The sequence below is a fragment of the Alosa sapidissima genome, chromosome 19 (genome assembly GCF_018492685.1).
Source record: "Alosa sapidissima isolate fAloSap1 chromosome 19, fAloSap1.pri, whole genome shotgun sequence".
NCBI lineage: Eukaryota > Metazoa > Chordata > Actinopteri > Clupeiformes > Clupeidae > Alosa > Alosa sapidissima.
The window spans coordinates 24,397,588-24,410,773 of NC_055975.1; the positions used below are offsets into that span (position 1 = coordinate 24,397,588).

Consider the following 13,186-nt stretch of genomic DNA (forward strand, 5'->3'; position numbering starts at 1 on the left):
TCTGAAATACATTAGTACAAGGTTTTGATTTTTAGATAATTTATTCCAAGATGTTGATAATTTAACACTCAATATACATGATCAAACTACTGGCTACTGAGTTCAACTAGGGGTATTGGATGTTACTGTTTAAAAAGCTTTATTAGTAATCCTTTATACATTTGACAATCTTAACTTTTTAAAGAAAAGCTTGAAATTCTGAACAAATACTGTAACTCCTTGATTTGTTAGTGACATTGACTATATAGTACAAATGGGTGCCAGACGTAAAATGAGCTGGTCCGCATTTGGCCCAAATAAGGGCCGCAATCGGCACTATCGAATACTCATCTGGTCTGGATCTGGCCCAGATCATTATGATAAAGTACACATTTGGCCCAAATAAGGGCCGCAATCGCCACTATCGAACACTCATCTGGTCCGGATCTGGCCCAGATCATTATGATAAAGTGCACATTTGGCCCAAATAAGGGCTGCAATCGCCACTATCGAACACTTATCTGGTCCGGATCTGGCCCAGATCATGACGATAATTTGCACATTTGACCCGGATCCGCCAAATAAAAAACACATCCGGTTCAGAGCCGTCCCAGAGCTGGGCCAGATCATGAAAACGGATGCGGAACGGTATTGGCCCGTTGTGCCAAAAGACACCGGCCCAGGTCCGTTTTGCGAATCCGGCCCAGATCTGAAGGTGGATCTGGGCCGGATCCGGGCCAAATACATTTTGCTATCTGGGTAGTTCCAGGTCACCGGCAGCTGGACGCACAAGGGCGGTCCACGGAGATTTTGTTCATTTTTACGACTCTTTCTTTCTATGGCTAGGCTATGAGCGAAATCTGGGGAATGGAATTCCATAATGTTACCACTTGCGGTCAAAATACCGTTTTGTTCATGCATTATTAAACTATAGCCTACTCAATGTTATTTTATTCATAAGAAATGAAGTTTAAAATGTTGAGATTCCAGACAAATAAAAGCTACAATGTACACAGTAAATCGGCCAGTGTTAATTTTACTCTATGGGTGTTAATTTTAACACTATTCCAGAGTTTATATAATCCTCACTCATCAGTGTTAAAATAACACTTGCCATAGTGTTGCCGTATTAACACTAGCCTAGTGTTTCATAATTAACTCTATCAGAGTTAAAATTAACTCTATTGGAGTGTATCATTAACTCCATCAGTGATTCATAATTAACTCTATTGGAGTAATTAATTAGTTTCTAGAGCCATATATTTATCAAAATAAACATATTAAACAAACCACAGCAAATTAATTACTTTTCTTTTTTTATTAACATTTGCCATGATATGGCTCAAATCAATGTGCAGAGGTACAATATATATGTCAAAGTTTGGTCCACAAGCATTTTGTTGAGCAAAGGCCTTATACTCATACAAATCATTGACTTTAACAATAAAACAATGTTCCTCACAATCCATAACCACATATGCATGAAAATGCTCTGCAACACTGAGTAAACATTTCATAAACAAGAAATAAAACAATATAATCAAGAGTTTTTTACAATTTCACAAACTTGTTTTGCTTCACACCTATTACTAGAGATGTGCAATAATGGGCCAATTTTCCATAAGCAAGACAGATAATGCACCATGAAGTGATGTTACATGTGGGTATACCCAAAGTCCTTTTAGGCAAGTCCCTCCACTCAGCAGCCATATTGCAACGCATTTTGGGCACTTTCGGCAGGCTTCACAACACCAATCTTGCTCCAGCGGCAAGATCACAACACATGATTGGCACAATCAATGTCTTCACAACACACCACATGATTGGCTCAATGTATTTACATGTCCACGTTTTGCCACGGAGGGGGGTGTGATATATGTAGACAACACCATACATTACAAACTAACCCCATGCATTTCTATGGAGGATTTTTTGATTGCTGTGTCTCCTCATTAGAAAGTCTACCTCCTTAAAAAGCTCATGGTGTTCATGTATTCCAAGGCTCCCGAGCTGTTCTTGACCAAACGCTGTGACACTCGTTGCTTTAGGCGCCATGCCAGATAGCCCGTCCCTCTTCCAGCATCGTAGAAGTGTTCCTGCAAAATAATGTGGGCAAGAACTATGATTATCCAGATCAATACTTGAACATTATTATTATTATATATAACCTTAAATGGAAATGAGTAAAATCTTACATAGCCATTGGTGGAGTAAGGATCCCTGAGATTAGGAAACAGTCACAATGCCGAGTGCCTATCTTTTTCCTTGACTTCGTACTGGTATCCTAAAAACAATAGGAAAATTATATAGATATATTCAGACAACATTACAAGCTATAAAATGGAAGAGTGATTAAACATGGATTATGGATAAAATATAGACTTAACGCTTCTTGCCACTAAAATATGCTTAAGTAATATTACATTACATTAGGCTAACACATTTTTAACCAAAGCGACTAACATGGTAGCAGTTTAAGTTTTAAAGCAATTCTCTCAACAATTTTAGGACAATTTAAAAACAGTAGAGTACAGTAAGAATAAGTGCATCAGTGAGTGCTGTTTTTAAACAGTTGAGTGTCAGTTCAAGACAGGTGGTAAGTACTAGGATCAGCAAGACTTGTTGTAAGTAGTGCTATGAGAGGAGATGTTCTCTAAAGAGCTGGGTCTTCAGGAGTTTTTTGAAAATGGAGCCACTGTGTAGTTGGTAATAGATATCCCTACAGCTAAGGTTCTACCTTATAGCATTTATCAACCCCACAATCACCAGTTCAATATTGTTTTTACACAGCAATTCTACTACCTAATACCTGGATTAAAATACATTAATTTAGGGTTTTCTTGTCACTCTGCAGGCAGGTTGTGTGAGGCTATATGTGCACAATAATGATTTTTCATTTTATTTCACATTACATTATTCACCCTATTACATGCACTCTATTTTTCTCACTCAAACAGTCAATTGTGATGTTATGTTACAATGTTCTCTCACTTTGAATGAATGGAATGATAACATTGGATCAATGTAAAAATGGCACTACTCCCTCTCGTTCAGTCAGAAAAGAGTTAATAGTTTGACTGGACCTAACTGTTGTATACAATTAGATTAATTTATTCAAAACAAAACATACCCATGGACCAGGATATTCAGAAGATGCCTTCTTGTACAGTGTGTCAAGGTGCTCTACTATACTCCTCCATTATTTCCTCTCCCATTTAACTCTTCTCCAGAACCTCCTGGACCATCTATGCGTAAAAAAAGAAACAATAACAGTGAAACACTTGTAAAGAGAAAACTTACATGCACCCTCTAAAAAGTGTAAATCCAGAGTACAAACAAGAAAGCTAAGGGGGCAGCTAGAACGTCAAAAAACAAATGCTATTTAATACCACTGATAGTGCTCAAAATATAATTACACTTCTGTGGTTGTGTGATGAGGGTCTCTACAGACAAACAGAAGTATTGTAAACTTGGAAAGTGTACAGAGAGATTATAACAAGACCTGTATCTGAAGGAAGCAAATTGCTTGGCTTTGTGTTCTAGTAGCATGAAATCAGTGGGATTTTGATCTTGCAGCACTGGATCTGCAAGCAGATCTGACAATCTAATAAACATACTTTACGTTCAGCCAGATCTGTGCAGAGCTGCAAGATTGAATGTGCCCACTGATTTGACACTACCGGAACACAAAGCCAGGCTTCTGCATTTTGGAGAGGAAACAGACAAGGATTTCTCCTAGTGATATTTTAATTTTAAATGCTCACCTGTTTGGCCATTTTCTGCTGAATCTCCTATGGCAGAGGTGTTCTCTTCTTTTGCACCAGTGGATTGATGTGCCTTGTTTGAAGAACAAGAAAAAAAAAATTGGAATCTTAAAGGGCTGCTTTAAGAAATTCGGTCTCCAATTTTATTTCACTTAATTCAACTAAAGGGTGACAAAATCTTTTTTTTTTTTAACCATACCCACTTTATTTGGCGTGAACAACACATTTCACAATTTTCTTCATCAGGTTTGAACGTGTACCTAAAGCTTTCACGCCAAATAAAGTCAACAAAATATACCCTCCAGTGTGCGATTTATACTAGTTTTTGACTTTTTAATAGTTATACTGCACACAATCAGCACCTGCAAAAGGGCTGTGCACAGGGATTTTGAACTTTGATTGATTTCAAATGTATTTCTTAAAAAGGATCATAAGGATCTGCATTAACTCCAGCCAGGATACAAAGTGTGCGTGTGAAATCATTAAGAAACATGCCTAAGGTCAGGCTGATTCATAGTCTAAACAAGCTAGAAAAAAAAAAAGCGTTGCAATATGGCTGCCGAGTGGAGGGACTTGCCTAAAAGGACTTTGGCTAAACCACATAAAACCTCACCTTCTCGAATTAAACTTTGAAAGGAAAAACCAGGCAGCAGTTTGAGGTACTTTTTTCTCCATGGTACTGGACATTGATGAGCATTTTGCTGACCCTGTTAAAACAAAGAAAATGATTACATCAATACAAGAACAACAATGATTTGACTATCAGCAGCATATCAACTAACCAGCAAAGGACTTCTAAACTTTATTCTGACATTATTTACCACAGGTTACCAAATGTTTCAAAAATGTTTCAAGTGTTTTGTCTTAAAATATGTTCATATAATCCCTACTTTTTAAGCAACATGACTGGTAATAACTTAAATAATTTCATTAGGCAGTAAACTCGTCTACATTTTACCATATCCATAAAAAAACTGCTCATAATTTCAGAGAATAAACATTTCTTACTCTGCTCAGCTGTAACGTTATGCCTGATGGACTGAATATCCTTATGCACGTGCTTGCAAGCTATTGAACCACAATTTCTACAAATATCTAAAATAAGTATCAGCTAGCTAACTTCTTTGGCTTACCTGCACCCTTTATAAGTTAGGAAACAAAGAAATTGATCTAACCCAAATAAAGCCAACAGACTCTTAACAGAAACGAATACCAGTGCCATACAGAGAATGGAGACTGCACCAAACCAACCAGGCTAAAGGTTACCTTACACCTCTGTTTGCTACAAATGCCTAACAGTTAAACGAATGCCCTCGTGGTCTCAGCTAATGTTAGCTAGCAGCATTTTTTTATAACCAAGCAATAGTGTTCAGTTCAACCAAACGTCAATGAGTCGACAGACTGTTATAATTAGTCAGTCAACAGATCCATTTGTGCCAGGTGAGCATTTGGCAGCACACTAACGTTAGATCGCTATGAACAGTGGAGTTCTGGCTGTAACTAATGTTGATCAGCTAGGCTACGTTAGCATGTTAGAGCTATTCCCTCAGTGGGTATTCAAATTCCAACCGCCTTTTCGAATTTCAGAAAGGACTTTAAGACGTTGTCGACTCCAATATTATATTAATGTCAGTTTACAGTTTAAGTATTACAAATTAACATAAACTTAACCATTTCAATTTGATAAGGTTATAACCCACCGAAGTTATGTTAGCTTGCTGGATGTTTTACCAATAATTTTCTGAGCTAGCTAGTGCTAGCGACCTTGCTACTAGCTAGCGACCAAGCTAACGTCACCAATATTTCATAGTAGGTAAAACACGTTGGTATGAAAACATATACCTGTGATGTGACATTACTTAATTGTGTATTTGTCGTAGTTTTCATGCTAGCTTACAGAAGTATAGGGAACAAATGAATTTACCTTTTACTATCCCACGATGTACTTCAATGGCGTCCATCTTCTTTTCAAAAATCTCAACTGAAGGACCGGAAGTGTAAATGACTCCACCCCAGAGTTCGTACATTCACACCCACTTAAAACACTAGGTTGTGAGTTTTAATTACACTGTCAGTGTACATGTTTGTTCAAACAACTCCCGAAGTTACACTAATTAACACTAATGAACACTGAAAAATATGTCTCTGAAAAATTAACACTTAATAACACTGTCAATTTTACTGTGTAGGTACCGCTAATCAGCTCATTAGCTCAGATCAGTGGAGAACTAGGCTACTTTGGGGGAAAAACTCAAGAGGGAAACAAATAACCGAGAATTCGTTGGGAAATCAAAATTCCACTAGAGCTCCAAGTGTAGGCTTCACGCCGCCTTACACCACTCAGCTCTCATAGTCAAGTTTAAGTTGTTTATTGTCATGTAGGCCTAGCCTAGGCCCTACTCGTAAAATAAATTATAAGTAACGAAATTATTGTGTTCAAGAGCCAGCTCAACTTGAGTAAATTAAAAGTAGGCTATTCATTAAAAAGGTAAATATTCTGTGTATGAATGAGTGCTTGCGTGTCCACCGTGGTTTGTATAGAAATTAATATTAAGTGACACATACACGTAAAAGGGCAGTTTTTGTTAAAGGGCAGTTTTTTGAGGAAACTTGAACTATCAAATAGGATGGCGGCAGACAAATGGCCAGTGAATGAACATCTGTCGGTGGCGGTAACTATGATTGTCACACACTTCATAGGCAATTTGCGCAAAGATACAAGCGGTCCTGCGCTTATCCTGGACACCGGTATGTTTTGCACAAAGGCACGGGACATCACGTAGGCCTATCGTTCTCATGTTGGCCACAAACTTGTCTGTAACCCTGTGTGCCTCCACTGCATCGATTGCTCTTTTCTGCAGCTGTGCATAGAGCACATCTACACGGGGCATGATCTAGAACAGGTCTAAGGAATAAAAACTCGGGATCGGAGCATTCGAGAAAACCCTTTAGCCTCTCTAACTGAGATTGTATTAAAATCTCCAGATGTTTCAATTATTTCAAAACACTCCAAAATAAGCTTTTAAATCTTTTCGGAGATCTTGTGAAAAAAGCGGAGAAACTATAAAAATCAGAGAAGACACGCACTGAGCCGACGCGGCTCGTTCACTTGGACAGGAGGGGCAGAGCCCTACTAAAGATTCATCCACTAGAAAAGTAGATCCACAAAATATTTTTTTTAAATAAAATGTTGTTTGTTTATTATTGTAATCAGTGGCAAAGTACTCAATCATGTTGACCACTTCTGTGGCTCCTGCAACCGCCTCCGTATCACAGCAGATGGCAACCTTAAGGTATATAGGCCTATACACCGATAGCCATGTTTTAACATTCATTTACAATGTAGTCATATCTTTTCTTTTTGTTTTGTCAGTGCCTTTCACAATCAGCAGATGGGTTGAGGGTTGTACTGGGTTACAGACAAGTTTGTGGCCAACATGAGAACGATAGGCCTACGTGATGTCCCGTGCCTTTGTGCAAAACATACCAGTGTCCAGGATAAGCGCAGGACCGCTTGTATCTTTGCGCAAATTGCCTATGAAGTGTGTGACAATCATAGTTACCGCCACCGACAGATTTTCATTCACTGACCATTTGTCTGCCGCCTTCCTATTTGATAGTTCAAGTTTCCTCAAATTTTCCAAATAATTCCCCTAGGAGCTCTTGAAAAAAACTGCCCTTTTACGTGTATGTGTCACTTAATATTAATTTCTATACAAACCACGGTGGACACGCAAGCACTCATTCATACACACAAAATGTTTACCTTTTTAATGAATAGCCTACTTTTAATTTACTCTTTAAAGTTGAGCTGGCTCTTGAACACAATAATTTCGTTACTTATCATTTCTTTTATGAGTAGGCTAGGCCTACCTGACAATAAACAACTTAAACTTGACTATGAGAGCTAAGTGGTGTAAGGCGGCGTGAAGCCTACACTTGGAGCTCTAGTGGAATTTTGATTTCGCAACGAATTCTCGGTTATTTGTTTCCCTCTTGAGTTTTCCCCCCAAAGTAGTTCTCCACTGATCTGAGCTAATGAGCTGATTAGCGGTACCTAGGCTACATTGTAGCTTTTATTTGTCTGGAATCTCAACATTTTAAACTTCACTTCTTATGAATAAAATAACATTAAGTAGGCTATAGGTTAATAATGCATGAACAAAACGGTATTTTGACCGCAAGTGGTAACATTATGGAATTCCATTCCCCAGATTTCGCTCATAGCCTAGCCATAGAAAGAAAGAGTCGTAAAAATGAACAAAATCTCCGTGGACCGCCCTTGTGCGTCCAGCTGCCGGTGACCTGGAACTATGGCAATTTTTTTTCTAAACTTGATCAACAGACTCTGCCCCGCCTATTTGTCAACCCAGGAGCCGCTAGTGGCACTGAGGATGCTGCTGACGCAGCCTTTTCCATCACTAGTGCGGCAGATTAGTGAAACCATCGTTCACTTTGTGATACAAGCATCAAACTTGGCACAAATATTCTTTGGGACCCACTTTATCCAAAAAGCACATTAGCCACGCAAAAAAATCCAATATGGCCACCATTTTCCAAGATGGCCACCATTGAAAGCCATTATACTTGGTTTTTGACTTGGATTGGGATTGGACAATCACATTTTGATGATCTTGATATTTAAATATAGGTAAATGGGCCTAGACTTTCCAATTCCACGATAAAATGTCAAAGAATGTGTTGAATTGTGAAGATAGACGCAATTCATTTTAGTACTAATTTTAGCATAATTAAATTGTTTTTTTGTTAATAAAACATATGTTGGTTCGGTAACTTCAGCAGGGGCATGTGCATGTTCTTTTTTCAGTTTAATATAATTTCAATATAATAGTGCAGAATGACAAGAAATTAGCAGGAAAGAGAGACAGGGCTTGATCGGGAAATGATCACGAGTTTAAACTGAACTTCAGAGGGGGCAGGGGGACTAAGTAAATGCATAAATGCATGTGTTTGTTTAAATATATAAATATATATATATATATATATATATATATATATATATATATATATATATATATATATATATATTTAATAATAAATAATAATACATTTTATTTAGAGCGCCTTTCATGTCACCCAAGGTCACTTCACAAATAAACAAAAACAAAAAGGTTGTAAAATTATAGTAATCTCAAAAAAAATAAATTAAAAGTAAAAGTAAAAATAAAAAAGTATCATGTATTCTGTAGGCAACTGGAAGCCAGTGCAGTTGCATCAGTAATGGTGTTACATGACTAGTGGATTTGGAGCCTATAATAATCCTTGCTGCAGAATTCTGAATTAGTTGGAGCCGATGGAGTAGCTTGTTAGGGATTCCGGACAAGATGGAATTACAGTAGTCAAGGCGCGATGTCACATACGCATTTACAAGGACTTCTGCACTCTGCTGGGTGAGCGCTGGGCGAAGCCGTGCAATGTTCTTTAGATGGAAAAAAGCACTTCGAGACATACTGTTTATGTGCGCACTAAATGAAAGTGTGTTGTCCAGTATGACACCAAGGCTCTTGACCTGGTTGGAGCAAGGGATGGTGCTGCCATCTATACAAAGGGTGAAAGGTTCCATCTTAGCAAGAGCTGATTTGGAGCCAACCACTAAGAGCTCAGTCTTACTGCTATTCAGCTTCAGGTAGTTTTGTGTCATCCACAAGTTTATGTCATGCAGGCAGGCAGTAATTGCAGCTGGAGGAAGAGTGGCAGTAGGTTTTGTAGATAAGTAGAGCTGGGTGTCGTCAGCATAGCAGTGAAATTGAACACCATGTTGCCTGAGGATAGTGCCAAGTGGGAGGAGGTAGATAATAAACAACAGAGGGCCCAACACAGACCCCTGGGGTACCCCTCTTGTCACAACACTGCTCTCAGACTTGCAACTCTGTATTTGTACAAACTGTGTCCTTCCAGAGAGATAGGAGTTGAACCACTGGTGAACGCTGCCCCGCACTCCGATATTGGCTAAACGTTCCAGGAGAAGATGGTGGGAGATGGTGTCAAACGCTGCACTGAGATCAAGGAGAATCAGAATGGAAATAAGTCCATCACCAGCTGCACAGAGGAGGTCATTAGTAATCTTAATCATGGCCGTTTCAGTACTGTGCATAGGACGAAATCCAGACTGGAATGGCTCGAAGAGGTCATTGTCCTTCAGGTGATCCTGGAGTTGAGTTGCCACTATCTTCTCAAGAACTTTGGAGAGAAAAGGCAAGTTGGAAATAGGCCTGTAATTGTTGAAGTTGTCAGATATTTGTGTGTGTACCATGTATTACCTCAATAGAACAACAAAGACTAACAGGAAATGTGTGGGAAAGAGACAGGGCCCCAGTAACGTCTAGTGACACCTCTGCTCTGTAGCTAGCCATATTAGAATGTCTGCATTACAAATGAATGTAATCATTGCATTTGCAGGCACACAAAGGAGTACACTCAAGACTAATGCTGTAGCATTTACATCTTCCCAGACATTCAGTCTTGACACATTTAGTCAATTGTTGACAGCTCTCAGCAATTGGTGGGAGTGTCATCCACACTACTTGCCAAATGTCACCTTCTTTCCTCCAACCCAGGACATATTCATTTGATATATACTTGCCTGGCCCCAGATACACCAGACTTAGGCCTTCCAGGCTGTCAGGTTTATGCAAAGAACATTTTCTTCTTTGGTCACAATCACCACATTGTCTGGACACCAAGTCACAATTAGGTAAGCTAGAAACCCAAAACGTTCAGTCTTGTTGTCATTGTCTCGCAGGAAGCTTTTCCAGTTAGGTGGTACTTTGGTTTTGTCAGGGTTACGCTTTCTTACGCACTCCACCAGATGCTCCTCTCATGCCACTAGCCCCATCAAATGTCTGTGCAATCAGCCTTACTTTATCTGTGTCACTCATAGGTGAACAAACTCGTACACGATTTCGCACTTACAGTGTAGCCCTCATCGAGTTGTGCTGCAATATTAGCTTTCCCCAGCATGGCTAATTTGCACAACTCAGATGCTAGCCTCATGTTTTTTGCCTTCTCTGAAAATTTTTTCATGTCACACACACCTACACTAGCCTACTCCAAACATCCCCTTGTCCACCAGAAGATCAGAAAAGCAGGCATGGAAAACAGAACATTTTATTGCGTTCAGGACAACCAGAGCTTCTCATAAGACATATGGCCTACCACGAACGTGAAAATGTCCGATTAAATGACCGACTCTTGTCCTTTGTTTGTTGGTATACGATGTTAATGTCGGGCTGATCAGGTCCTAGGTCTTTGATAGCTAAGTTAACTACAAACTCAAGTCTTTCGAATAAGTTCTTTAAGAGAAACTCCACACTATTGCACACACGCTGTTTACTCGCCATTTTTCAACTGTCTGCCTGACCTCACAAACTTCGTGCGGACTAATACAGTAGGCATAGGCTACTACCTACAGTAGGCAATAAGTTCTGACGTCGTATAGGGTGGGCAGTGGCATGATCTGCCCACCCGACCTTCTACTAACCGCGTTCTAGCTGCAGTTCCATTATCGGTCGACAGATTTACATAGACAAACAGCAGGCGCTGTTCAATTTCTTCAGGGCAGTGACGCCACTGCCCTACCAGAAATGAAATGTAACGTTACAGTAGGCCTACAACAACTACGGATATGATCAACGAGATCTTTGCGATCTTTGCGAAATTTCTTTGCAAATCATACAAAAATGTAACATGATTGAGTACTTTGCCACTGATTACAATAATAAACAAACAACATTTTATTTTAAAAAAATATTTTGTGGATCTACTTTTCTAGTGGATGAATCTTTAGTAGGGCTCTGCCCCTCCTGCCCAAGTGAACGAGCCGCGTCTGTAGCCTACTAGTTTTATTTCACTCTCTGAAACAAAACGTAGCAGAGCACTGGTTTTAACACACACTGCACATCCTTTCTCCCAAAAGTGCCACCGATCAAAAGCCCCACTCCTCTTCAATTTCTTTTCATACTTGCACAGCAACCCTGTTGTTGACACAATTGATTATTGGTGCGTTCATGTATAATGGGGAGAACATTTTCTCCAGTAGGCTAAGGTCCACGCCTCATTTGGTTGGCTTGGGGCGCCAACTTGTAAAGTTACTGCAGTAAAAAGCAGTAGGCCTACAGCTAGCCTACAATGCAGTTTTTTTCATGTCGAAAACTGCATTCTTGCATGAACTGCTAAGGAACTCCTGATGACACTAAAAACTGCTGTTGACACTTGAATTCAATTTGAAAGACTGCAGCTTTTTCTGTAAGGGAACAAGTGGGACTTGGGAACATTTTGTTAATTTTGGTAGGCTGTATTGTGGTCTTTTGTCATTTGTAGTCCGATTTTTTAATATCCGTGGACTTTATGTTTAAGTGATTTTATTGTTAATTGACATATTGTTTATTGACATAGGCTATGTCAATTATGTCAAGGGTCAGGCTTCCCAGAGCTAAGGGTAAGTGCCTTCCTCAAGGGCACAGAGGTGGCAGTCAGGAAATAAACCCACAACTTTGCTGGCTACTGCATGCTAGACTGGCCCAGACCCTTCCTTATACGCTCCTTACTAGGCCTATGCTACCACGAACCTTTTCGATATTTGATCCCAAAGCAAACCAAATGATTCCATCAAAGAGGCGACATAATTATTATATATTAATATGTGGGCTATTCCAGTACTATGTGGGGGAATCTATTTCAAGCATGTCAAGCACATAGTGGTCAACTTGGGTGAGGCAACTGGACGCTAAGTGGAAAACCTCCAATAGAAGAACCCTTTAGCTTCATTTGCCTAACAAAGTAAATCCATAGGACTCTTCCATTGGGTGTTTTCTCTTTTTTTCACTTACTGTGAGTTGCCTCATTCAGGTTTATCTCTAAAACCACATACTGTAGGCTACTTGAAGTGTCCCCCCAGAGCATATAGTCAATTGATATAAAAGGAATATGGATATTTTAACATTTTTTTAAATCATATACTACACATGATAGAAATATAACTCCAGGCAGCAGTGGCAAGGAAAAACTCTCACATGGACAGAAGCAGTGTGAGGGCCCAGGCTCAGGGAGCGACCACACTCCCTGGTCATTCTTTTTGACCTAAGAAAACCCAAGAACAGTGGGTGAGGAGGCAATTTATAAAGAAAATAACACAATCCATGCACTGCAACTGCAACACACTGTGTGTGCATGTGTAAGAGAGTGTATTAGAGTGTTACATAACATATGTTTTTGAGCTTTAAGTTGCAAAAATGGCTAGGCCTATATAAATAAAAGTTTTGACACTCACTTAGGTCATTGCCATTGTCATTCTTTATCTCTCTGAGACCTATTGAAATATGAAAATGATAACTCCTTCTCTTGGCCCCTCTTATTACAGTGATCCCTTCATAATAAGTTGGTACTAACCATGTTTCAGGGACTGCATCTCCCCCTGCTGGCTC

At 39.4% G+C, this 13,186-nt stretch overlaps 1 protein-coding gene and 1 long non-coding RNA gene across 2 annotated transcripts in view; both read right to left on the reverse strand.

The window, feature by feature from the left end:
- Positions 1–13,049, reverse strand: part of mocs1 (molybdenum cofactor synthesis 1) — a 31,194-nt gene extending 18,145 nt beyond the window's left edge. Inside the window, exons 1-2 of the mRNA XM_042071941.1 lie at positions 13,033–13,049; positions 12,776–12,842 (exon numbers count right to left, since the gene is read on the reverse strand). Of these exons, the coding sequence (XP_041927875.1) occupies positions 12,776–12,832 (57 nt within the window). The 5' untranslated portion in view covers positions 12,833–12,842; positions 13,033–13,049. The remainder of the gene's footprint in view (positions 1–12,775; positions 12,843–13,032) is intronic.
- Positions 1,317–5,800, reverse strand: LOC121692910. The gene is made up of 6 exons (XR_006025376.1): positions 5,668–5,800; positions 4,357–4,450; positions 3,744–3,816; positions 3,110–3,224; positions 2,175–2,263; positions 1,317–2,075 (listed from the first exon to the last, which is right to left on the reverse strand). It is a non-coding gene; the product is annotated as an uncharacterized LOC121692910 (long non-coding RNA).
- Positions 13,050–13,186: the final 137 nt, after the last annotated feature.